The sequence below is a fragment of the Pediculus humanus genome, genomic scaffold, assembly GCF_000006295.1.
Source record: "Pediculus humanus corporis 1103172108306 genomic scaffold, whole genome shotgun sequence".
Taxonomy (NCBI): domain Eukaryota; kingdom Metazoa; phylum Arthropoda; class Insecta; order Psocodea; family Pediculidae; genus Pediculus; species Pediculus humanus.
In genome coordinates this window covers 629546-657539 of record NW_002987875.1, presented here as the reverse complement: position 1 = coordinate 657539, position 27994 = coordinate 629546, and the positions used below count along the sequence as shown (strand labels likewise).

Here is a 27994-nt window from a genome sequence, read left to right as displayed (position 1 = left end):
TAATATTTAATTAATAAAAATAATAATTAATATTTCGTTTAATCAAAAATACAGTTAAAATTATTTTATTATTTCAAAACAATTCACATATAATTTAACTAGTTTACAATAAGCAAAACAAACATTTACAAGGGTAAAAAAAAAAAAAATTTTTATTTAATTGACTGACAGACATTTTACATTCGTTTTTACATTTATAATTTACCCCGTGAAAAAAAAATATATAATAATAATTAAAACAAGGAATGTCATTAGAAAATAACTGATAAAAATTGATAAATGACACAACAGAATGAACACATTAATCTCAATACAATTAATTATTTTTAATCGTGTAATAAGAGTTCATAATCAATTAATTTTTTTTTTCAATGATTTTTCTATAAAATTACAACATTTTGTAATTTTTTTTTTTTTTTGTTCAATTGTACTACTACTACTACTACTACCATCATTTTCGAGTGTAACATTCGGCGATTAAATATTTACAAAAAAAAAAAAAATGCAAAGATTAATCGTATAATTGAAAAAATTAAAAGTTTAAACATTAAAATTAAAATTTTGTACTTTTTGTTTTGTGCGTGTAGCATATACATATATTTATACATAAATATTATCATTATTATCTATTTATTCTTTATTATAAACGACAACAAACTTTTTCCCCATTTAAAATTTTCCTTCAAATCTCATTTTTTATATACGATCAATAATAAATTATCATCATTATTATTGATTTATCGATTTACAATATTACATGAAAAATATCAACATTAAAGCATTCCATTATTATTATTATTATTATTATTATTAATTAAAATATCTCATTTTTTATTTATTAAAAATTATTAAAATTTAAATTAGCTGCTATTTTATTATATCTCGGTTTTTGCGAATAAAATTTCGACGATGAAACCGTTGAATTTTTCTGAAATCAAAAAAAAAAAAAAAAAAAATGAAATTAATTATTATTATTATTATTATAAAAATTATTACTCTATGAAATTAAAAAAAAGCCCAAACGAACGATTATATAAAATAATTACGTTTGATTCCTGAGGAGTTGTTTGATTCGGTTGACTTTTATTCGCGATTTTTATCGATTCGTTATTATCATTATTATTACTATTACTATTATTATTATTATTAGTGTTTTGTTTCGTCGTCGCGATGGGTTTGATCGTTTTCATACCGGTTATGGCTTGAAGAGGCACAAAACTTAAGGCAGATGATTTCGGTGGTGATTTGCATTCGGATGAATTTAATTTAGTTTGATTCGAATTACTCCCGCTCTGCAATTTAAACCAAAAAATTATTTTTTATCCATCGAATTTATTTGAAATAATTTAATATCATTTATTTACTTCCGTTTCCGTTTTTTTCCCGAAATTTTTAACGACGGATTCGTTTTTTGGAAAATTCAAATACGACGATTTCGATTTCGTACTTTTCGCGACCCATTGCCTCGGGGGTTGCGGCAACTCGTGCGGTAAAAAATCATTTTTTTTCTTTAAAATTTTATATTCTTCTTGATCGTGGTAAAAATCATCGGACGAATCGTTAAATTTCGCCCCTTTCCATTGATTATGATTTATCCTTCTCCTCCACTCTCCCACTCCCCCATCGTGCGAAACCCTGTCACCGTCTCGGGAAAATATCATGACGTCACCTTTTCCCATTTTCTCCTTCCCATCATTCAAACTCTTCAATATTTCTTTGGCGACCATTTCGCTTGCATCGTATTTATTATCGCATAATTGACTATTATAAAGCTTCCCGTTCGACCATAAAATTTCTCCCACGACGTGTTTATTTCCGACATATTTAAAATTTAAATTTGGTATTCTAATATTATTATTCAAACAATAATTATTCAATTGGTCCATGTAATTAAATTTTGTTTTTTGATTATGATTTTCCGCCATGATCGTCGAATGCGGATAATGATGATGAATCGGTACGGAAGGTGATTTTCCCGTTTTTTTTCCCATCGTTGATATCATCCCGTCGAAAAATGATTTCACCGGATCTTCTATGACTCCCGTCGTCGTCGTCGTCGTCGTTGATGATGATGATGATGATTTTTCCGAATTATCAATTTTCAATAATTTTTTCAAAACGTTCGTCGTTTCGTTTTCGGATTTACCACATTGCAAATCCGTCCACATTTTCGTATAACGATCATCATCATCATCATCGTTATTTTTTTTAAATTTTTCCCCGGAAATCGAACTGTCGAATTTTGCAAATGCGGATGTTATCCTTTTCCCGTTCCCGTCTCCTTTCGATCCTTTGAAATTTTTTTCACTTTCTTCAATTTTCGAAAGACCGTCGTTATTTAATTTTTGCACGACGTCTTTTTTATCCTCCGTTATATTCAATAACGAACATTCCGACATTTTGTAATATTTATATTCTATCGAATGTATCGTTTCGCCCCCCAAAAATGGCTCGTCAAAAAGTACTCCGTAAAAATTTTCATTTTTTTCTTCTTCATCTTCGTAAATACCTGACGGGTAAAAAAAATTTTATGTAAATTTTTTTGTCGATGATAATATACAAAATATACCGATAATATTACCGATTATCACTCCTTTTAATCCTACGGGAACGGGACCGGATGATCGTATGGAAACAACTCTATCGTATAAAGAATGAACGACATTAACGTCCGGTGGTAAAACGTTCAAATTCAATTCACTCTACGAATGAAAAAAAAAATTTCAATTTAATTTCAATTATTTTTAAAATAAATTAAGACTGGATGAATGAATGGATGGATGGATAGATACCCTGTATAACAAATTCGGATTGACGAATATATTTTGAATTTTAACATTTTCTTCGTTATTCGTCAATGCTTCGTTTATTTTTAAAATTTCATCCTTTTCCAACATTTCCGAATTTCCCGACACGAATTCTAAATTTTTATATTCTAAACTTTTAAGCCAATCTCTTAATTCGATTAATCTTTCTACCTCTGAAAACAAAAACAAAAAAATAAAAATAAAAGTAGGTCAAAGTTTTCAATAAAAGGGTATTCCCCCCCTAAAAATTTTCCCAACTCACTCAATTTAGGTTGAAATTCATTATTCGAAAGAAATTTAAAATCATCGAGAGAGGACAAAGCTTCGACAACTTCCGGAAATTTAATCCTGTACATTCGGGCAACTTCGACGGCTTTTTTCGAATACATCCAAACGTTTTTTTTTTTCGCCGCATATCCCATAATTCCCTGATTCCTTTTATTTTGTTTCAATACCAATCCAATGTTGATTTTCGATTCTTTTTTAAATTCCGGATCGTCGACGTCGACGTATAAATACCCGGTCATGTGACAAAAAACTTCGTAATCGATTCCGGCCAATCTACTCGCTTCTCTACCTGAAAATTTAAATAATGAGAGCATGTAATAAACGTGGGAACGACAATCACGCACAGCTAAATATTATTATTATTATTATTATTATTATTAACGCACTGTAGTAGTATTCTGTTTTTTTCCCGTGCAATTTCAAATTTTCCAACGTGTTTTTCAACAGAGACGATTTGGATTCCGTGACTTGTAAAGCCACTTCCAAACGGCTCCCCGGTAATAAATTTGAATTATCTAAAATTTTTCCCATCGATCCGAAATGTGGTTGTCCTAAAAACAAAACCGATGATCCGACGGGAAATGCATCTTTAACGGTTTTATAATTTGTATTATTCAAATCTCGAATTAAATCCGTGACGAGAGTTTGTAAAGGATATTCTACGATTTCCGACGACCACTAAAATGATAATAATAAGATTTTCCTTACTCAATTATTATTATTATTATTATTTAAATATTTTTTAATAACGCGATTTTTCCGATCGTCATCTAGAAACATAGATACTTAATTTTCCTTACCAATTTTTCATTCACAGCATTACCCATTGAATCAAATACGTATTTTTGACCTTTATTTTTTTTAACGTAAACTATGACCTCGACCGGCCCTATTTTAATTGCTTTCCTTTTCGAATATTTCGTTTCGAATGCATTTGCACACGCGATAAATTGTTTAACTTTACTCTCGTCCAATGTATCTCTCCTAATTTCCTTATCCCGGATTAAAGTATATTTAATTTTACCATCCGACACTGCTACAACTCTAAAAATTTAAAAAAATTTCATTTGATTCCCGCGGGGGGGGGGGGGAAACATAAATGCGAGATATTTTAATTGAAAATTTCAAGATAAAAGATCCTCTATACCATTTTTTTAATAAAATTATATAAATGATAACTCACTTGGCTTCATCTAAAAATGGCCACCTCACGTGAACAATTTTTCCCAATAAATCATCGGCTACATTTTGTAAAGATGTCATTTCGTTTTTTTCCAACGTGAGCACGACGCTTATATCATTCCCGGACCACGTCCATTGTTCCAAATTGATTTGCATTATGCAACTCTGTAAAATCAAAAAAAAAAAAAATTCATGCACCGTCGCCATCGCCATCACCATCACCATCACCATCATCATCATTTTTAAATAATATACACAAATTATAATAGGATAATAATAATAATAATAAATTAAGAATATTACGGTGTATTTTAAATATTTTAATCTTGGAAAAACCGGCCCACCTAAAGGCGAAACACCCGGTCTTAAACCGAAGACCATTTTCGATTTGTCAACCAAAATCGAATTATGCCATTTTTCAATTACTTGCGCATGATTTGCTAAAACGTCAGGGAAATGATTCGAGATTTTATAAACTCCTAAAAAAAAAAAAAACATTTATTTATGTAAGGTAATAAAAGGTATACACATTCAGGTATAAGGTATAATTAATTAAAAAAAATTACCGAGATTTTTATCCGTGTATGTATAAATAAGCATAGGAGCATGACTGTTTCTTATTTTTTCTTTTTCTGTTAATTTATTTCTTAACGGTGTAGTATATTTTAAAACTTCATCCTATAAAAAAACACATTTTATGTAAAAATAAATAAATAAATAAATAAATTTAAAATTATTATAATTATTTATTAACCTGATCGACGAATGGAATTAAAATAATAGATTCCCAATCTGCTTTTTTACCATTTAAATCCCTTTTAAAATCATCGGGAAAAAAATCTTTTAGCGGGGAGTCAGTAGAATTCATTAAATCGTGATAAACTTCTGGAAGATAATTTTTTCTAAAAAAACGAAATTTTCCTTTTTTTTTAATTTTCCTTAAAAAAAATCATCAACGAGAAAAAAAAAAAATTGTTTATTTTACAAACCCCGAAGCTGGAAGTATGGACACCAATTGATCAAATGGTAATAAAGGTTCTCCTTTATTATATTCCAGATTATAATCTTCGAAATTTTTAATATCTGATAAAAAAGGGGAATAATGATAAGGATAATACCAAGTCCAACTCGCACATCCGTGAAAATAATAAAATAAAATCCATTGAATTGTTTGAATATAATTTTTTGTCAGATTTTTTGATATGTCCCTTAAAAAAAAAAATAATAAATAAATTTAAATTTCAAAACCTTTTCATTATTATTATAATTAGATTTTTGGGATAAATATTTGTAAAAAACTCACTCCGTCATTTCATCAAAACACATTTTATCGCTATAATAATTTTTTTTCTTCATTTTAAATTCAAATAAAAATGTATCATCATCATCATCATCATCATCATGATTTTCTTCTTCGTCGGAAAATTCAAACATATCATTCGTTGATTTAATTAATTCTTCTAAATCGCTTTTTCTTTTTTGAGATTCATCTGATAAATCATCCTGTTTTTAAAATAAAATAAATTTAAAAAGGAATAAAATAAATTTTTTTTTTTGGTAAATTTTCCATGGAATACAAAAAAAAAAATATTAAATTTACATCATTTTCAAATGGTCGTAATTGATTACATTTTCCTTCGAGAAAAGCAAGATCGGCAAATGTTTCCCTAAATGATTCCATATCGTGTTCGGATAATTTATTTAAAAATTTTTGAAATCTTGGTAAATTTAAATATCCATTTAAATTAATGTAACCGTCTAATGTTTGAATTATTTTTTTGTATGCCTCGAGCACAACCAAAACGCCATTCGTATCGATTTGTATATTTGGTAGATTTGGTATAAAATCATTTCCCATCAAAAAAGTCATAAGAATCTAAAAAAATAGAAAAACAATCAATCAATCAATCAATCAATAAATCAATCAACGTATTAACGTAAAGTTTTTTTTAAAAATATGCCTTTTTAAATAATTATGGTTAATACATATTAAAATTTACAATTAATTTTAAACCTAAACCTCCATGGAAAATGGACACAAAACCTTGGATTTATTATTGATAAAAACGAAAATAATTTCAATTAATAAAAAATAAAATTTAAATAAAAAATGTGAACAATAATCACTGCAACTGGAAAATAATGAATAATCGAGTAGTGATAATAGAATTTTCAAAAATTTATTTTTATAAATTAAATAATTTAATACCATTGCATTTTTCGTTTTTTTGGTTTTTTCCTCTTTTTTTTTTTTTTTAATAATTTTCATTCAGAGATATATACATATATATTCGGGTTGAAAATTTTTTCAAACTAAAAGCCACTTGCCCTTGTTTATTTTGACTACAAAAAAGTAAAAAAATAAAAAAAATAAATTTGCAAAAAAGATATTTCAATTTTAAAATTATTTATATAAATTTGTAATTACTATTAATTTATATTCTTTATATAAAATGCAAGCAGTTAATAGTTTTTATTTAATTTTTAAAACAAAAAAAATTTAAAAGTTTACGACAAACTTTTTCCATTTTCCCCCTTGTTAATCATAACACATACCCAATCATCGATCAGATGTTCCAAATCATATTCGAAAGGCAAACAACCTTTTAATTCTTGAAATTCTAAATCTAAATAATCTCTTAAAATTGATAAATGTACAAAAATATTTTTTTCTTCTTTTGATGCATTCGATTTTTTTTCTTTCGAACTGGAATCAGGCTAAAAATAATTTTTTAAATTAATAAAATCAATTATACACTAAAGTATACATTTTTAAGAGTTAATATTTACATCTCTTCTTAAAATTGAAACATTTATTTCATGTAGTGCAAGTCCAAGAAGCATTAAATCAGCATCAGAACTATAAATACAATGTCTAATGTACGGATCGAAATCTGATGTCGTTCTCAGGTACCTAATATAATCCATAATTTTATGCTCTCCTTCTCCAGGAGTCTTATTTAAATCAAAAAACAAAAAAGAAAAAAGTTATTAATTTTTAATTCTGGCATTTGAAAAAAAGTTAAATTTAAATATTTGCTTACTTTATACCCTGAATATATAACTACAATTTTTTGCCACATGGAATCTGTCGATATTTTTTTCCTAATAAAATAATTTAAATGCTTATCTAATTCTTCCATAAATTCTGTACCAGGACTGATACATAATGAATTAAAACTGAAAATAAATAATTTTTAGCAATAAATAATTTTATCCCTATTGTAAGACTAGTATTTTTTGTAATTAATGTACTTCTCGTCTGGAATCGGTTTGCCTTCGGCCAATAGCTTCTGATTTTCATTTTCTAATTCTTTAGCCGCTTGAAACCTTCTTCCTCTTTGATTATTCATTTTTGCTTTTGGTGCGACTCCATCGACAGATAAGAAAAATAATTTTTTGGGTTTGATTAAATTAAATAAAAACTAAAATCAAAATTATAATTACATTAAATTTTCTATAACACAATTAAATATACGAAATAATAATTTTTTCTTTTCTAATATTAACTTACCTCTATATAAGTAAATATTTTTGAAAAAATTTCTTTAGTTTTCCCACTTGCCGTTTCATCTTTAAAACACACATGTATAATTTCATTTAAATCGATATAAAAATTTTCAAAATGAGGAACCTAGAAAATTTGAAATTTTAAAATATGTTTATCATTTTATTTATTTATTTAATATAAATTATTAAAAGATAAATATATTTTTTCATATTAATTTTTTTTTTGATCTAAATTTAAAAGAGAAAAATTTTAATGTAAGCATATGTGTATGTGACAAAAAAAATAATTTTATGTAATTGTTTTTTTTTTTTTTTTTTTTTGGGGTAAATTAAAGCATAATGTTGAGTGAAATCGTACATAATTTTATCTTTTTCGATTCATCGAATTTTCGTTTCAAAGAAATAATAAATCTTGAAAAATTATTTAGTAAAATATAAGGTTTAAATTGGAATTAATATAAATGTATAGAAATAAAATTTCTCACTTGATGAACTTCCACATAATCCGTTACACACGGATATCTTCTATTTATAAATCGATACAACCTTGGAACTCCCATCTTTAAATAATTATAAATAAAATAATATATATCTGAAAGTGTTTAATTTTTTTTTTTTTTTTTTTTTAACTCTAACAGATTTTTAAAAAAGAATATTCAATATTTTTCCCTTTGAGTTACAACATTAATATTTCTTTTTGACTTAACCAGCACAAAGACAAAGCTGTTTACGATGTTGAACGATTAATTACCGCAAAAAATTTACACTAGCAAAAATTTCAAGACCGTTAATTTTTTTCTATCTTATTAAAAACCGTTACGTGATATAAATTTTCTATTTGTCATTTTCGTTTGAATGTTTAGGGGGAAAAAAAAAAAACAAATTTTTTTTTAAGCTTATGAAAAAATTATTTTTATTGTAAATCTTATTAAAAACGTATAAATAAAATTTAATAATTTTATTGTAAAATTGTTAGGAGATGTTTATAAATGTTGTCCGTTTTGGAGGCTTTTACCAGTGCGACTATGAATGAATCTTTTTGACTTGCTTCCGTTAACTAAAATGTAAAATGTACGTTGTTATTTTAACCCTATAAAAGTTAACCATCCGAAAAAAAAAAAATTTCTTTTAACGAACGAACCTGTTTATAAAAATGCACGCCCAATAAACACATCAACTTTTTATCTTCGTCGTTTGTCATTCTTACGCGTGATTGCACAAGCGGGAATAAAGATCTGAGCCATGGATCTTTGCTGGCACAAATGAAAAAACAATTTAATATCCACACGGACATCGATGTCGGCATACCGTGTATGAGATTTGGTAATGAAAAAACAATCCAATCTTCCAATATATTCAATTCTGCTCTTTCAAATACCTACACGAACACACATAATAATAATAATTTTTTTCTTTCAATTAAGTAATTGGGAAGAATAAAAGCACCATCCCCACCTCCCCCCATCAAACTTAATTTAATTACTTTGAAAAGAAGACCGGCTAAAATTTTTTGATGTGGTTGTTGAGATGAAAGAAATTCCTGTATCACTCTTGTAACTATATCGGATGCTGTGAAATCCATTAGAACATAAGAGAGAACTTCTCCAACCGTTTCAGCTTCGTTCGGATAACTTTTTTTCAATTTATTAAAAAGCGCGTTGATTTTCTCCATGTCTTTCATCACTCTTTCCGGATCTTCTTGTCCAGTCACCAACTGTCTTATATCTTTTATTCTTTTGTCTGAAATGAATGTATAATAATAATAATAATAACAACATTTTCCACATTTAACAACATTATAAAAAAAAAAAAAAAACTCCAAATTTAATAAGAAAATTAAAAAACCTAAAAACGATAAAACCATCATGAGTTGTAAACCGTGCTCACAACTTATGCTCCCCGTCCTGTGGGAAATTATTTCAAGGGAAACTTTTGAAACTTGATCTTTGAATTGATCGTCTATGACTGTGGTGAGAAGTAATCGTTCAACACCCTTTTAAAAAAAAAAATTTTTTTACAAAAATTATCATTAAATCAAAACGAATTAAACGAAACCATTTTCTCTCTCTCTCTCTCTCTTACTCTTATTAAAAGTGTCACTAGAAAATCCGGACACGATTTATCTCTCAGAGTGCTTAATATGTACGTCATAAATTCGTCTTTCAAATAACCGAGAGACGATTGATAATTTTGTAGGAGGTAAAATATAAGAGACCAATGACAACGTTCGTAATCTTCCGTGATTGTTTCGCTGGAAAATTAATAACGATAAGCAACGCGATAAAAAAATAAAAATAAAAACACAAAGCAGAAGACATTATTTTATAACTCACGTTTTACATTTAAATTGTTGCACCACTTCGAGTGCCACCGGTAAAAACGTATCGACGATATTCGCAACAAAATTTGCTTCATCCCTTTGAAAATTCGAACCTGGCGGTGGTAGAGATTTGTGATTGACGGCGTAGCAAACCACGTAACTTTGTAGCAAAAATAAAAGACTTTGTACCGTTGCTATGCGACAGGGATAAGAATTTGATCTCAGCATTAATTTTTTTACACTTTCGCAGACTTCATTATCCTGACAGCAAAAAAAAAAAAAAAAAAAAAATTTGAATAATGAATCGTCAATAATCATCGCAAATAAAAATTTTTCAAAATTTACCGGAAGTACTATGGCTCCGGCTTTCGATGCTCCGAATATAATCAATGGTAAAAGAACTGTGTCTTCTGCTGACACGATTTCATCGATTTTAAGACAAAAATTAAGCAACCATTGAAATTGAGATATATCCGTGAATAAATCCGATATGACGATGGCACTTTTCAACGAGGAAATTATTATTTTTACATCCGGCGAAGTCTATTAAAATCAATCAAATTTTGTTTTTGTATTTTAAATTGGTAGAAAAAAAAATTTAAATAAAAATTAGAAATTATACTCACCTGATGTATCCACTGACTGTATAATTCGGTTAGGAGGTACACGCAAGAGGGTAAATCCAACCCTTTCGAATTTAATTCTTTCGTGTGATTTTCATACAATTCCACGTGACTCGTTATTTGTTTCACCGCCGTCCACAAATATTCAACGGAAAGCAATCCGAAAACGTACCTTAAAATTTCATTATTATTATTATTATTACTATTGTTGCTGTTGTTGCTGTTTCATCGTTGAATTTCATCAAAAACGTTTAATACTTGTCATCTCTTTTCGAAATTTCCAAATTATCCAAAAAATGATAATATCTATGAGCGATTAAGTCTTTACCATTGTTACCACTCCCCAAAAGTGGTAATTTATCGTAAAAATTTTTCATTTTTAAAAAATCTCGTCCGTGATGAATAAGTTTTTCTCTTTTGAAATCCAACAGCGTGCTTTTAAGAAGTGTCGTTATCCCTTCGACGGCAGCAACACTCGTCTAAAAACACGAAAAAAAGTTCACATTTAATCCCTGAAAAAAAAAAAAAATTATATTAAAATTATATGGCAGTACCTGTACGATGAACCTCGTTTCTTCCAATGGTATATCACCTTGCGTGTTGAATCCGACGACTCCCAACAAAGCCACCCATATTTCTTCAAATTGTTGTTTATTATTCCAACCGATTATTGAAAATCTCGTTGTAAAATTTTCTATGTATTCGATATCTTGCATGTCTACATTTTCAGGTACTTTTAATACGTGTGCGCTAAATTCAGGTATCCGACACAAATCGATAATTAAATCCCTTAAACAAAAAAAATATATATATACCGTTTCGGAATTATTTAAAAAATTATTTTTAGTGTTATTTCATATTTACCTAATAGAATACGACAAATAAGTATCAGGTAATGTTTTCCTACGTTTACACGTTATTAATTTCGTTAGAAAATTTAAGACGTCTAATTCGTCACGATTCGATAAATCGTTTTCATTATTTATAACAAAAGTAAATCGATTTTGAGATATTAAATAAATAACAATGTGATAAATATGTACAATGGAACCTTTTAATTTTTTACAAACGTACGATTGTGATATATTATTAATTATATTTAAATTTCTCAATATGAGACTCAAACAGAGGAAACTATTTTTCATATTTATTTGATAAATTTTGTATCTGCATCGTTTCGATTCCTGATCACGTATAATCCAACCTAAAATCTTAAAATAAAAAGAAAAATCATTAATAAATAAGTGACAAATATAAAATTCTTTTTCCGCCATCTTTAATTTCTAAATAATCAAATGTTAACTTACATCGAGACATAATATTCCAAATTCAAATATTCCAACGGAAAAATCGCATTCGATAATAGAATTTTCATTGTAAAAAATTTCCAACAAATGATTAACTCCCGGTAACAAATTCCATATTTTTCCATTGAGTTTTTTATCGGACATTATTTTTTCGATCACTTCCGGTGTATTCGTATCCACGTTTAACACATTTCTAATTTTTTTTATTCCATCATTAATTTCCTTTATTGAACGTAATAAAAAAAATTTCGATGCTTTGTAAAGAGAATCCGTAGAATCTTCATTTTCTACATCCTCGCATTTCAATCTTTAAATAACAAAAAAAATAAAAATGGCCATCGACGGATGTGCTAAAGAAATCAATTTTTTTTTTTTTTTTTTAAATTTTCAATAAATTTCTACCTTATGTTCCTTTTATAAATCAAACAATCTTTTAACAAATCCATATTAAAATCCGATAATGAAAAAACATTTAAAATTTTTTCGTATTTTAATTTATTTATAAGAGGAGCCATTGCCATTCCTTGCGATCTCTCTTGTGTGCATCTACGATTTTGACAAATCATTATTATTATTAATTATTATTAAGGGAACCTTAAAGAAAATTTTCTTTTTTACCCGTATTTAACTTGAGCAAAGTACCATTCTTCATCAAGTTTATCAATATTTTTTATATATTGTTCTTCCACAACAGGATTCGAATCGATATCTGTGAGTGAGGATTCAAAAACTTGTTTGCTTAATCTTTTTAATAAATTCCATAAATTAAAATGTCTGAAATTTAATTTTTAAAAAAAATTTTTTATATTTTTTACCCAGACGAATAACTTTTTATGTGTACCAATAATACCTTCGAGCATATTTATCATCTTTGAAAAAATTCAATAATTCATTAAAAGTTTTTTCGTCGATTTTTTCCAAAACTTCTTTTCTCGAAAGTGTCAAGTAAAATTCAACGTGTCGACTCGCTATGTTTCCAGCCAATAGGGAAAGAGCCAATTTCGACGAAGACAAATACCTTTGAACGATTAAAACGAGAAGGGGAACGCTGTGACCACTCTCTGTTAATTCCAGAATCCTCAATAATTTTTCCACGAATTGCGGCGATTCAGAAATTTCGAAATCATTCGACGATATTGATTCGATTAAAATTTTCCAATCCGGCGTTTTTGCTATCATTATCAAAAGTTCTTTGACCGGAATTTCCCGAGATAAAATAATTATTTGCTCGATGTTATTAACTAATACGTAATGCAATGTTTCGACGTCGCTCAAATTGTCACACTGAAAATGATTACGAATTAGTTACGACCGTCTAATCCCCGACCCGATTTGATTGAATCTTACCAAGTAATCGCAAATGGCGACAACGCTAGACCATTGAACCAATCTTGCAGACATGTTAACGGGTTTGGATAAAACATCTTTCCAATACATTTGAGAACAGCAATTGATGAGAGTTAGAAAATATGAAAATTGAATCGTCAACAGGGGACAAACGTAAATAAATTTTTTAAATGGAGAAAAAATGGCCGGAAGAGAGTCCTGCTCTCTCGCCAATAAATTTCTAAGTGAATTTGTTATTCTATGAAAAGTCCCTGAAAAAAAAAAAAAAAAAAAAAATTAAAATTAAAATTATTAAACGGAAATGGGGGGTCTTGTCTCGATTAAATTTCGTACCTGATTTTAATATGTGATAAACGCAAAGGAAAAATTTCGAAAGTTTCCATTGCAAAACGTGAGACGAATTGATATTTTCCGAAATTTTATTTGACGCCATCATGATAACTTTTAATATGAATCTCGCCGCGGTTTCCGACGGTTCGTATATTTGAAAAAACGAATCGATGTTGAGAGGATCCTGTCCACCATTTTCAACATTCGGCGGAACAATTATGTTTAAATTAATGTTGGGCGATATTTCTTCTAAACGATTTAAAAATACATCTTCTTTAACGAACAATATCGTTTCTAATATAACCGTTACTTTCGAAAGCCATCTTTGAAAAGATATAAAACAATTCTACAAATTAAAATTCGCATGATGAAAAATTTCTTTTTTTTTTTTCTAGTGACGATCACTATGAATTTATATACTCACGTTATCGGAAGGCTCGACGAATAAAACTTTGAGAAAAGGATCGATAGGTCTTAGAACGTTTAAAGATAAAATACTCATGAGACCTATAAATGAACTTTGACCCTCGCAACTTTCTAATTTTAATCGATTCTGATTGGCTAGGGGAAGAACAACATCTACAACCTAACGTTTCCATTTATTTTTAATGAATAGTTTTTTTTTTTTTTTTTTTTTTTTAAATACATGGTTGAAATAATTGTCCTAACCTGTCTGGACCATCGCTTCCATCTTTCTCTTTCATCTTTTATTTTACTCTCTAGTAAAACTGATTTTATCAAATCCATAACGAGGGGAAATTCCACCAATTTTAACAATTTTGAAAACAGAACTTCTCGTTGCGTTTCCAAATCGCTATCCTCGGACAAATGTCTAATTAAAAAAACATCTTCCACGACAGGAATCAATGCCGGTAAACCTAAATTTAAAAAAATTAACGATAAGGTATTATAATTCGAAACAATTCCAATTGAAAACCTTAACAAATTTTAACTCACAGTGAGTTTGAACAGGTTGATCGCTAGCCATTAAATCGTCGCACAATTGCAAAATTTTTGGCATGCTGATTATGGGTTTTGAATGTTGTTTCGCATATGATAACAAAACCAAAAATTTAAATATTTGAGGTAAGAGAATTTCAATTCCTCTGAAATTAAATTATTATTTATGGACGCTATTAAACTTATAATTATTACATATTAATATTTTGTGAATAACGACAAAAACATACGGCATTTGTCCTCTTTCGATAAGTTCAAATTGTTTTAAAATAAAACTGACAAAATCCTGCTCTGGATCTAATATACAATAATTCAATCCCAATTGCATCAATTGATTTAATAAATTTAAAATGTGAGATTGTAGTTCAACATTTCCGGTTATCTTGTACATCTAAATAATACAAAAAATTTTAATTATTCGACTGAAATGCAAGTCAAAAAAATTTTTTTTCGAAAATTAAAATCACCTGAAAAGATGTTATGACCATGGGTTCGACAAGTTTTATGTATGTCGCCAAACATTTTTCATCCGGATTTTTTATTATACTTCTTCTCTCTGGTTTTCGGCGCCAGTGACTCAAATTTTCACATTCTAAAGAACTTTGATTTGCACGCCGTTGAATTTTTTCTACAATGGAAAAAAAAAAAAAAAAAAAAATTTTTTTTTCTCATACGTAAACTTAAAATTTGCGAGTTCAGTATACAACTCACCGGATAAAACTTTCGTTGGTATTTGATATAAGAAATCGAAAAAATTCGATCCTGAATAATTAAAAAATGGTATTTTTTTATCTTCCCAACACGAGGCCAGAGTTTTCCCGAAAAAGGATTTCAAAAGTTGACTGGAACAAATCAGAGTAGAATTTGGTTTTAACCAAATTACCAATTGAAGATATGATAATATTTCTTCGGCGCAACGTCCGGTTTCGCGAATGGTACTGACTTCTAATAAAATGGATAAAGTGTACAATGTGGATTCCAAAAGGTTTAAAAATTTATCACCGGCTGATTTTTCCAGTGATACCTGAAAACAAAAATAAAATATATTTTATACATTATATATAATTTTTCCGGTTTACTTTAATTTCTTACATACTTTAAAATTCGAGTATGCATTATTTAATAATTGTCCAAGTTTATAATATTGAGTTGCTTGTTTGACGACTTCGTTTGACATTTTATTCTTTTTTATTTCCGTTTTAACTGGTCCTTTCGGATCTACCTTTTTTACCGGTGATAACAAAGGCAAAAAAGAACTGTTGGTCGCGAAAGAATCAGAAACGTTACTCGAACGACCTTCTTCTATGATATGACCGTAGATATTTAAAACTTTAAGAACGTGAGTGAAAATCTCTTCGCTTAATCCGGACAACTACAAAAACAAACATTACATGGATTCAATTTACATTTTATTCCCATAATTTTATATTTATTATAAATACATGATTGAAAACTTGCCCTGTCCGATGTGAAAGCATTCCATAATTTTCCATCTTCTTTCGTTTCAAAATTAATTGATACGTGATAATTATTTTTTAAATTTGATACGCAGTGACCTAAAAAAAAAAATTTTTTTTTTAACGATACAAAAATAAAAGTATTCGTATCATTATTTAAAATAACAAACACACCAGCAAATAAATTGCCAATAAGAATCGTTGCATTGCTTAAAACCGTTAAATCTAAAAAATCTGGAGATAGAACAACTAATGAATGTACAAAAGCAACTAAATCGCTGGATAAATTATTATTATTTTCAATTGTATCCGTTGATGGTTTCGAACAATTCCAACCGTTGGGAAAACCAGTCGGTGGATATTTTTCCGAAAGGATTTTCAACGCTTCTATATATCCAGACTGTAAATAATTTGGTAATGTAAGAAGAAAAAAAAACTCATTTTCATTATAAATTATAAAAAAAAAATTTATATGTAAATACCGAACAATGTTTATTTTCGGAAATAATTAATAAATGACTTAATTTCGAGACAATGACAGATAGCGAATGTTCAATTTTACTATTAATATCAGATTTTTCACAATTCGTTGTCGCATAATATGAAAATGGTACAATCGAATTGTTTTTAAACATGTTTAAATTATTGATTGCCACAGTATCGAGATCGTTTGGAAAAGATTTCGCGTATTCCAATTCAAGAGATTTTCCCTCACACATCATGACCACAATTCTAAAAAAAAAAAAAAATGTCGAACAAAAGTAAATGAAAAAGGGTTTTAGTCGAGTTAAGGACAACTGAACCTTTAAAACCTACTCTGCCAAAGCTTCTGCGCTGGCATTTCTTACTCTAGCATCTTCATCACCCAAAAGAGTGATAACGGTATCAATCACATCCATTTGATAAGATTTACAATGTGTCAAATCAATAACTATACAATATGGAAGAACAGAAAATACTTCAACTAATTTAACCTGAAAATAAAAATTTAATTTATTGAAAGATGACAGGTAACAAAATCAATTTTTTTTTAAATTGAAAATTTTCGAATCTCACCTTAACTAACCAATAAGAATTATTTATTATTTGAGGTAAATACTGCAAAATGGGTAAAAAAACATAATTATAAGGCGAATGTAATATTGTTAATATGGAAATTTTAACACCGGCGAGTGCTTGTCGAACTCCGATTGAAGAATCATCTTTTAAACCCTGTTAAAAATACCAGAATGATAATAAATAAATAATTTACGAATTTTTTATTTTTATTAAATGATACCTTTAAAATAATGTTAGTCAAAAATTCGAGACTAAATTTTGAATCTTGTTCGTTGAATAAATTTGAATGTTCCATGGACTCTAAAAGAGCCGAATTTATAAGCGAACCTATTAATAGGTACACGCAGCCTCTGATATGAGGATCGCAATGATTATGATATTGTATAATATCAATTAAATATTTATCGGGATCTGAAATAATGATTAAAATTTTTTTTTTTTTTTCATCGTTGTTGTTCGTCGCAAATGGCAAAATTTTTCATTTTTTTTGTTTAGTTAACTTACATGCACTTGAAGTTTTAGACAATTTCATTTTCAATACAACCGGATATATTTTAAGAATGGAAGAAATGCAAGTTAAAGCTAATGATTTTATCGAAACTCGAATCGTTTTATCACTTTTCATTGTGCTATCCGGACCTGAATCCAGAAGAAAAGAAGCAGCTAAGTGTCTTGTGCAATAAATCAAAGGTACTGCAGCATCTGTAAAATTCCCGACGTCAATATTCTACAAAAAATATATCAAATAATTTTAAATAAAAAAAGTGTATTATTTAAAATTTTTATTTATTGAATTTCATTCGGTGTAAGTCACGTGATTCAGGAATATACATAAATTTTATAAAAACTTCAACCTCTTTTTTATATGTTGATACAAATATATAAATTTGAAATATTGCATTAACATTACCGATAAATTATTCTTATAATTTTCACTATCATCAGGTGTGTACAGGTTTTCTCGACTGTTATTTTTAGAGTACTGTACGAATTCATCTTCAACTTCTTCATCCACCACGTCTTCAACTTCTGCTTCGTTATCAAATAATAGAAGCGGTGGAGTATTTAATTCCGACATTATAGAACTTTCGTTATCCGAATCGTTGTCCAAAGTTGATTGACTTCCAAATAATTTGCCTGAATAACACAAAAGTAATTTTTTTATAGAAATTACCAAAAGTACAAAATGTAAATACTTTAATTTATTTTTTAATAAACGTGCCAATAAATTTTTCTTTAAATGGATTTTCGACAATTTTTGCATCATCATCTTGCTGCAGAGATTTTTCTTTTGATTTTAAAGTAGATTGTTTCAACCCATATGAATTTTTAGTAGAAATATTAAAAAACTGAGAAGACAATTCTACATCATCGAGAAGAAAGTCATCGGAGGGTGGCAATGAACAAGTAACACTCATTTCACCTAAAACAAATATTTAATAAAAAAAAATTTTGTTAACCTCCTGCAATTTTATAATAAAATTAATAAAAAAAAAAATAAATTACTTCCTGCTCTGCTTAAATTTTTTTTTTCTTTCATCGAATAAATATAACTTCTTGAAATTCCAGATGAAGATAATAAAATTTCTTTAAAATTTGAATCTGCATTTTGTAAAATTTGATTTAATGTTTCTAAAGAAGCTGCAACTACATTGTGATCACTATTTTTCGTGTAATGCAAGCATAATTCATATAACTAAAAAAGAATATTATCACGTTTAAGAAAAAACTTATTTTCTTACATTCACTTTCCTTTTTTCTTATTTAATAAAGTTTTACTTGAATAAGCCTATCAGTAGAAACAATAGATTCTTCTAATTTTCTTTTAAGACCAAAACTTCCGCTTATTCTTTCATTATCTTTAACTAAATTTAAAATCGGTAACAGCAACCTGATACATCCCAATACTCCGAGAACCAAATTTGATGAATTTGTTTCCGATACTGGAATAAGACTATCTATGGAAAAATTTTAAAAAAATATGAGGGTAAATAATTGCTTATGTGAAAATTTCAATTTAAAAAATTGTAAAAGTTTATTTAAAATAAAATTTACCTAATAATGAATTCAAAACATATGTGTTAAAAACTTGAGGCTTCCGACAATACTGAACTAATTTTACAATACACGTTGCTGAACATCTGCGAATGACTTGATTGTCTGATGACAAATTGTTAAGAAAAGCCTTTATAAGACCCTAAAATTAAATAAATGACATTTTAAAAACATGGCTTATAGTTTTATTTATAGAAAATTTTTACCTTTAAATTATTATCCTGAACGAAAACACCCAATACTTTAAATATTTGTTCAAATGAAGAGGCTAACGTTTCGTGAATGCTTTCTTCTTCTCTTTTGCTTATTTCTATGAGACATGGAATTAATTTTTGAGCATGAATATTTCCCTTAAAAGGTCTAATATATTGGCTTAACTGACCGAACCTGTAAATTGCTGCTCTTAAACATCTGGGCGAACCATTTTTTCTAATAATGTCATGGAGTTCAACTTGAATTTTGAGCATGTGAAATTCTGATAAGGACTAAAATTTTAAAAATGATATGATTTTAATATTCTAAATATTTTTAGATTTGTGAACTTTTTAAAAAATTTACACAACAATCTATAGAAATTGTACTAAAAATAATTTTTACCAAAATAATTCTGTTCAAACTTTCATCTGCAATCATTCGAACATCAGAATCTTTATCATCACATAGATTAATTATATTTTCTATAACAATTGGTAAATTTTGTAAATTTCTAGACTTAGGAGAAGCCATGAGATCGGCAGCAAGAACGCAAAAAAACATTTTTTTTCTTTTACTAAAATAAAATCCAAAATTTTTAATCATTAATCGGTGTTTTTAGTCATTCAAGTGTCATAACGATTCGATCGTCAAAAACCAAAAAAAAAAAAAAATAATAAATTTTTAATTCTTCTTTATTATTATTTAAGCCGATCGCTATAATTTATTAATAAAAATTAATAAAATAAAATTTATTCTCTCATAAATAATTAATTTCGTACCCGATATTTTGGTCATCAATTGAACTACTCGAAAATTGAATATTTTTAAGCCCTTCAATTGCTTTTGCCAATTTATCTGCCATGATAGATAGTAATTTTTAAATAAATAACTTATTAATTTTTTACATTTTTAACAAAATAAAAAAATAAATAAAAGAGCAATAAAATATTGTAATAATAATACTACTACTACTACTATAATTGCATATTTTTTTCAAATAAGGTTTTTACGTGTATTCAAAAACCGAAAACTGAACGTACTTTTCAATTCTCGTGTTTGTAAACATTGCAAATTGCAATTTGCAATGGGAAAAAATTCAAAAATATTTTCTAAGCTGAAAAAAAAAGGAAACTTTGTTATTATTTCAAATTTTAAAATTTGATAAAGTTATTGTTTTAATATGTCAGTAATTGTTTTCAACAACCTCCCCCACAAAAATAACATTACATGCGGAAATGCTTGGAAAAACAAAAAAAAAAAAAAAAAAAAGTAGGTAGATAAATAATTTATTACTTGTTTTGTAATAATAACGTTAAGATTAAATAACAAACGGAAATTTTTTTTTTTTTTTTTTTGTAGACTGATAAATTTTTATAATACTTTTATGATTTAGATTAGAATTTGATAAATTAACACACATCTTAGACAATAAGTCTTTCTTTTGATTTACAAATCGGTATCAACAATCGGTAACAACAATTTTGTGCCGTTTTTTTTTTTTTTTTTTTTTTTTATATTTGAAAATGTGGAAAAATCGAAAATCAAGCGATTATTTTACAAACGAAATGATCGAGGTAATTAAATTAAAAAATTTAAATAAAAAAAAATTTGGGTATGTTTTAATAATGAATTTAAATTTATTATTATTATTATTAGGGACAAATGAGAGATTGTATATCGGATAGAACGGTTAAAGAACTTTTAGAAAGGCTTTGCTTAGCCGAAGGATGGCTTTTGAAATATTTATTAGGTGACGGTTTCGTCGTGAGAGCAGCTGCGGCAAACGTCAAAGTATTTGCTAAAAAAAATTCGTTACAACCCGAAAAATATTTCGGTGATTTATATTTGATACAAAATATAAATAACGGACATGTTTCATTTAAATTATATTGTCCGAAAACAAATCAATTTGTTTGGTCTTTGGATAGAGTGTACGATTGGAACGGTTACGTTGATTTAAAATGCAACACTCATATATTTCACATAGGTAATTCCATGTACACGTTTAAATTTCCTGATAAAAGAGAAAGAACGGTTTTTAAAGATAATTTAAATAAATTTATGTTTTTACAAAGTTCAAAAATCAAATCATAACCTTTTTTTTATTATTTTCACTCCTCCAAAACGCATTTGTAAAAAATTTCACATAAAACTTATGCTTTTGTAAAGTCTAACACTTGGACGCCATGTTTGTTTTTATTGGTTTCTTTGTGGTAAATTTATTTCTCTTTAAAAAAAAATAAAATTCAATCCTTTATTTATTACTTATTAAATACTAAAGTTTGTTGGTTTAATGTTTTGGTTTTTAATTATATATTTAAATTAAATTTAAATAAAATAATTAAAAAATTATAAAATTATAATTTCCTCATGTGTGTATATTACAAACTTGAATTATTTTTAAAAAATTGTTGTATTTTTTTTTTTTTTTTTTTAATGAAACTATTTTAATTCATAATAAATAATGTTTTTAAATTTTTTTAAAAAAATATATAAACCGTGACTTTTTTATAACACACATATATATATATTTTTTTTTTTTTTGGATTTAATACAAATTTTGTCTTTTGTAAAAAAAAAAAAAAATGACTTTCTCACATTTAATTGAAATTGTTCCAATTGAAAATATTTAAAGAGCCAACACATAATAAAATAAATAAAAAATTATGTATTAAATTTTATTATTATTATTATTAAATTATGTTTTATGACAGTGAGTTAAAAAAAAAAAAAAAAGATTTTTGTGATATTTGTGGTTATAAAAATTCCCATCTCATGGTTAAAATAAATAACATTAATAAATAAATAATTAAAATTCATCAAAGTTATTATAAAAAAAAAAAAAAAAAAGAAACTTGAGTAAATAATATTTGTAAAATGGTTGACATTACTTCCAGAAAAAATAATAATTATTTATTTCATAAAAATCATTTTTAAATTTTCATGAAGACAGTAAAAAAATTGATTGTTTAAATTTAATATCATTTCTCTTTATATTTTATAAAATACATTTTTTTTTTTAAAAAAGATTAAATAATAATAAAATAATTATTTCTTAAAGGCAAAGTTATCATTTTAAAAAGTAAACATTATAAAAAAAAAAAAAGGATAAATTTTTAAATTTCATTGAAGAATAAAATATTTTTATTATAAATTGTTTGTTTTTATTTAATCTTTTATTATTATCCTCAAGTTTACAGCTTTGATATGAAAGTTATAAAAAAAAGAATTGTAAAAGAATTAATGAAATAAAAATAATAAATTTAGTGAGCAATATTAAAACTTGTTTAAATAAAATAATTGTCTTTGTAAAATTTCTAAAAAGTAAAAACTAAGCAATAATCAAGCCAATTTTTCTTTTTTTTATAAAAATGAACGTTTCACTACTACTACTTGAATACAAAAATTATAATAAAATAATTGTATAATTTTGAATAATTTACAATGAGAAATTATTATATACATTTCACTAAGTAAAATTCCGATTTGTTTATGAGAAAATAAAAGAAAAAATTATTCAGAATAATAAAATATAATTATGAATTTAAGTTTATAAGGAACGTGCATAAAAAGTCTCACACGCAAGAGAAAGTTTACTTTATAATTATTTAAACTTACAAAAACTTCATTAATAAATTATTCGGATTCCGTGAATATTTCTCAAAAAATAGAATATAAAAGTTAAATTTTAAAAATCATTTACATAATTTGTTAATTAAAATTAATATAATGTAAAATAAAAAAAACAAAAATATATACAATATGAGTTTTAATATTGAAAAAAAAAACCCCGCTTCGAATAGCAGAAGGTAATAAAAATCGTCTTGTTGCACGATTTGCTGCTCCCTCTTCCCTCCCACGAATAAACTAATTTTACAATGGCGGATTACAACGTTAAGTGCGTCCTGTGTCATTAGAATAAAGTGACAAGTTATTCTGCCACTCCTTCCCACGGTCTGATTATCATATTCCGCTCTCAAATACCAATGTGATTAGTGATTTAGGCACGGTGGTCAGTTCGGGTCTTTTTAAATACTTTTTTAATATGGTGTTACTTATTTGATTTTGCTATTTATGAATCATTATTTGTTGTGTTCTTCGTTAAAAGATATGGCAGTAATAATTTGCAATGATAAAATCAGTTTTCGAACTGAGTATATTTAAATAATTATTTTTACGCGTATTTTGCGGCAAACGGCTTTTTATTTTTTTATTAAGCAGATGTTTTATTTTAATTTTTTTTTTTTAAATAAAAATGATGCCTGGCCGACCGTCAAACGAAAGTAGACTTTTACTAAAGGAAGAAAATATTTTATTATTTTCATTACTGGGAGTTAAATGTCAATCATTGGCAAGTTCTGTTGTTCAACTTTTTCTTACGGAATCTCCTAATCACAGTCAATGGAAAAGAAAAGATGCGGGTATAATGTGTTTAGTAAAGGATCACACCAAACGTTCTTACTTCTTTAGGTAATGGGTTGTTTACTTTAACATTCTTTAATGGTCTTTATATGGTTTCAAATAAGTGGAATTTATTTAATTTGGAACTAAAATGATATGTTGCCAATATTTTTTTTTTTGATAAATTTTTAATTTCAAATTTCAGATTGTATTGCCTTTCAAGAAAAGCTTTAGTGTGGGAGAATGAGTTATACAACAGTTTAGAATATACAGCGCCTAGGGCTTGGCTCCATACTTTTGAAGCTGAGTCATGTATGGCTGCATTTAATTTTGCTGATGAAGAAGAAGCTAATCATTTTCAAAATGAAGTCTTGAGAACCCTGGCTAGTAAAAACCAAAAGCAAATAGGTAAAAAATTTTTTTTTTTTTACTCCACTCGTAAATCAAAAAATTTAATCACTAAATAACACATATAAGTGTAGTTTGTATGTATTGTCATGCACATAATTTAATTTCCAAATGACTGATTGCCACAATTTTATTAAAATCTTTAATGTAATTTCTCTTAACTTGTAACATTAACAAATCACACCTTACAAACCTATTTGTAGAAAGGAGAGCTAGAAATTCTCGTCAAATGGATGGTTACCAAGGACCTATAACTAATGTGCAACATACTTCATATGTTCACAATGGACCTGACATTATGCAACACAAAAAAAAGATTGCAGGTGAGACCTCACTTTAAAATATTATTTTTTAAAATTTACATCGAGTAGTATTTTTTATTGCCATAATTTATAATTTACATCTCAAATTTGTATTCTTATTTCAAAAAAAAAAAAATGCACAAACTATAACATAGGTAATGGAACAAAAGGAAGAGATAGAAGACGAAGATTAAGAAAAGAAGACATTGGACAGCCGCAAGACTTCAGACATGTTTCACATGTCGGTTGGGATGCTAATAGAGGATTTGAAGGTCATGGTGAAGCTTTAGAAAATCCTCAATTAAAGGAAATCCTCTGTAAGGTATGACTAAGCTTAAAGTTAATTTTTAATATTAAATTAAATAATGTATACTTATTCGAAAAATAAATCTTTTGATTTAATTAAGTAAAAAAAAAAAAATTTCAATAGAAAATCTTATTTTTAATTTTTTTTTTTTTAATTATCAGTTAGTAGTAATAATGCATAATTTTAATTTATTAATTAGTCAGGGCCCCAGGTTCGTTTAATTTTTTATAAAATTTGAGGATTTAAATTAAAATTACAAAACAAAAATGCTGACCCATATTTAAATGATAAAAGTTTGGGAAAATTATTGAGATTGGAAATAAACTCTAGGGAAGATAATTATAATTTTTCATTAGAATTTAAACAGGAAGTGAAACAATGTCGTCGTAATTAATGTTATCTAATTGTCTTATTGTTAATTTGTATCAAATTCATAACTTTAGATATTTATCTCATCCAACTTGCTAACTAGGATAGGAAAATGAGGACATGCATTCCAACCATTTTGATTTTGATTTTGATTTTTTTTTTTTTTTTTGTTAAAGTTATTTGAATAAAAAGTATGTGTGAATTTAGAATAACGGATTAATTTTTACAAAAAAAAAAAAAATGTTATTTTAAATAATTTTTTTTTTTAACTTTTTCGAATTGGAAAAAGAAAAAAAAAAAAAATTCGAACCAATGAATTTTAAAATAATTAACATTTGTATTATTCTAGAACAAGTGCACGCGATTTATCTCTGATAAAAATTAAATATATATTTATATCTATGTCAAAATGGCTACGTAAATTTCAAAACAAAACAAATTAATTAATTAAAAAAAAAAAAAAAAAATTTCAAAAAAAATAGTAAAATTTATTTAAAAAATCCCCAAAAAAAAAAAAATTAAACTTTCTTTATTATTTTTTTGTAAAAAGCTTTAAATGATAATTTGTTAATTTTATGTAATATTCGTTATTAATAATATTGGTATTTACATTTTGATTTTTTTTTTTTTTTTTGATGATGAATTTTTAAAATTAAGATTTTATTACTTGTGTGTCGTTTTTGTTTTTCATTTAAAGTTTTTTTTTTTCCCCTGTAGGCTGGAGTGTCTGAGAATCAATTGCGTGATCGGTCGACAAGAGAATTTATTTACGGATTTTTAGAACGCGTCGGTGGACTTCCTCCTGTAAAAAATGAAAGCACGAAACTTGCAAAGGCACCCCCGGTACCGTCGAGGGCTCCGCCTCCAGCATATCCACTGTCAAAGCCTTTACCATCACCTCCTACCAATAATATAAATACTAGGAGGCAAATCCCTCCACCAGGTTGGTTTATTTAAATGAAAATAATTATATTTGGATTTTAATGCGGTACCTGGAAAATGATGAGCAAATTTTTTATTTTACAGTTAACAATCAAAGAGTAGCCCCTCCTCCTCCTCCACCCCCTCCCATGTCTTCCTTACCAAAGTTACCAGAAAATGATAAGTCAAGAAATACTGTTGCACCTCCTCCTCCTCCTCCCCCGCCCCCGCCTCCTTTAATCACATCGGAACCTGCTACGCCGCCGCCTGTTCCACGTCCTTCGAACTCATCGACCGATGCCAGAGCTGCGCTCATGGACGCCATCAAAAGTGGAGCCACGTTAAAACACGTCGATGTTGAGAAAAAGTCTGTTAATCATATGGATTCGCGGGGAGAACTTTTAGATCAAATTCGTCAAGGTGTCGAATTGAAAAGCGTACGTATTGAAATATGGCGTATTAATTCTCGACGGAATCGTTTTACTCATCACTTCATTCGATTTGAAAAAAAATGCAGGTCCAACACGTCGAAAAGCCGAACGGACCTTCTGCTCCTCTCGATGGCATAGCGGGTGCCTTGGCAAGAGCCTTAGCTGAAAGAAGCAAAGCATTTCACCATGACAGCGATAGTGATTCCGACAGCGAAGGAGACGGTGACAGCGATAGCGAATGGGACGAATGACATTTGTTTTTTATTGTTATTACATTCAGTTGCTACTAATCAAAGGTAGGGGTATTATAAAGAAATTTATTAAATTGTTTTTTTTTTTTTTAAAATTGAACTTGTTTAATTTTTTTTTCTTTCGAAAGATTGATAGATACCTAACCCCCCCCCCCAACTCATTGACTCACTTCCTTTCCATTCGATTAATCATTGAAAAAAAATTTTATTATTTATTTGCTCACTCAATAATAATTCATTGATAAAAAAATCAAAATGGAGTCCTTTAGTTTCAGATTTGAAAAACCGGAAAAAATTACAAATTAATTTTTTCATTAATGTCGGATTTTAATAATTTGTTTCAGTTTTTAAAAAAACTAGCGGATATCATAACATTTATAATTTTAAACGTCGGGTAATAATAAAATGATGATGATGATGATAAAAATCGTTATGACCTTTTGAATTTGTTTTTTTGACATCATGCGTAATCAATTAAATTTATCTAAAGGCTAATTTTGTAAAAAAAAAAAAAAAAAAAAATGTCACTTAACGGAAATTTATTAGTTTTTGTGTTTGTGCGCGTTCGGTATTTGCAAAATTATTAAATATCTCTAATCGTTTGTCGAGTTATGGATAGTAAAAACGGTTAAAACGTAAAAATTTTATGTAAAATTCAAAGAGTATAAATAATTTGATGAGGGGAACCATATTGGAATAGTTGTTCATCTTAAATCAATTTGTAAATTTTTAATTAGGCATTTACAAACACACGAACTCTTCTGATAAAATTAATTATTTATCATTCATTTAAAATTATATTTATTAATTAAATAATTTGTCTTTAATTTTAGTCTGAGAATCAAAAGGGAAAAATTCATTCATCGCGTGCAAAAATTCAACATTTGGTCATTCCTGTGGTTTTTTAATTCTCCCCCCCCTCCCGCTTCGCCCCCCCCAATCCCTAAAATAAAAATAAAACCGTTATAACGAATTGAAATGAATTTATAATTTGAAATTGTTCAGATGACAAAATTTAAATTTTTTTTGTTTAAATCTTTTTTGTTTAAATCTTTTTTTTTATAAATATTTATAAGATTCGATATTAATTCAATTGTATTATTAATTTTTTTCCCCTTTTTTCAGACATTTTTTTCTCTTTTATTATCATTATTATTTTGTATG

At 27.2% G+C, this 27994-nt stretch overlaps 4 protein-coding genes across 4 annotated transcripts; 2 read left to right on the top strand and 2 right to left on the bottom strand.

Annotated features, from left to right (window-relative positions):
- Positions 1–838: 838 nt before the first annotated feature.
- Positions 839–8347, bottom strand: Phum_PHUM577340 (5'-3' exoribonuclease, putative; the record flags this gene model as incomplete). Its single annotated transcript, XM_002432175.1, has 21 exons — positions 839–928; positions 1047–1292; positions 1365–2509; positions 2582–2702; positions 2793–2980; positions 3070–3384; positions 3482–3773; positions 3896–4139; positions 4279–4442; positions 4581–4756; positions 4844–4955; positions 5032–5179; positions 5267–5485; positions 5581–5780; positions 5878–6153; positions 6834–6995; positions 7068–7232; positions 7322–7457; positions 7533–7702; positions 7792–7911; positions 8273–8347. The coding sequence occupies 21 exons, from the start codon at positions 8345–8347 to the stop codon at positions 839–841; spliced, it is 4764 nt and encodes a 1587-aa protein (XP_002432220.1).
- A 423-nt stretch (positions 8348–8770) lies between these two features.
- Positions 8771–20302, bottom strand: Phum_PHUM577330 (huntingtons disease protein huntingtin, putative; the record flags this gene model as incomplete). Its single annotated transcript, XM_002432174.1, has 38 exons — positions 8771–8844; positions 8925–9165; positions 9271–9527; positions 9633–9780; positions 9870–10038; positions 10121–10368; positions 10453–10650; positions 10734–10902; positions 10989–11209; positions 11285–11519; positions 11595–11941; positions 12038–12344; positions 12440–12583; positions 12656–12811; positions 12888–13321; positions 13385–13635; positions 13718–14060; positions 14139–14300; positions 14384–14592; positions 14672–14820; positions 14905–15065; positions 15142–15302; positions 15386–15698; positions 15771–16046; positions 16298–16531; positions 16614–16863; positions 16948–17105; positions 17188–17343; positions 17411–17601; positions 17695–17917; positions 18101–18311; positions 18409–18613; positions 18697–18886; positions 18970–19148; positions 19246–19387; positions 19452–19730; positions 19843–20014; positions 20220–20302. The coding sequence occupies 38 exons, from the start codon at positions 20300–20302 to the stop codon at positions 8771–8773; spliced, it is 8046 nt and encodes a 2681-aa protein (XP_002432219.1).
- Positions 20303–21102: 800 nt separating this feature from the next.
- Positions 21103–21607, top strand: Phum_PHUM577320 (uncharacterized protein; the record flags this gene model as incomplete). The annotated part of the gene is made up of 2 exons (XM_002432173.1): positions 21103–21427; positions 21516–21607. 2 exons carry the CDS (start codon positions 21103–21105, stop codon positions 21605–21607), a joined length of 417 nt encoding a protein of 138 aa, XP_002432218.1.
- Positions 21608–23698: 2091 nt separating this feature from the next.
- Positions 23699–26830, top strand: Phum_PHUM577310 (Neural Wiskott-Aldrich syndrome protein, putative; the record flags this gene model as incomplete). Its single annotated transcript, XM_002432172.1, has 7 exons — positions 23699–23910; positions 24047–24249; positions 24453–24572; positions 24707–24873; positions 25945–26170; positions 26254–26585; positions 26666–26830. 7 exons carry the CDS (start codon positions 23699–23701, stop codon positions 26828–26830), a joined length of 1425 nt encoding a protein of 474 aa, XP_002432217.1.
- Positions 26831–27994: the final 1164 nt, after the last annotated feature.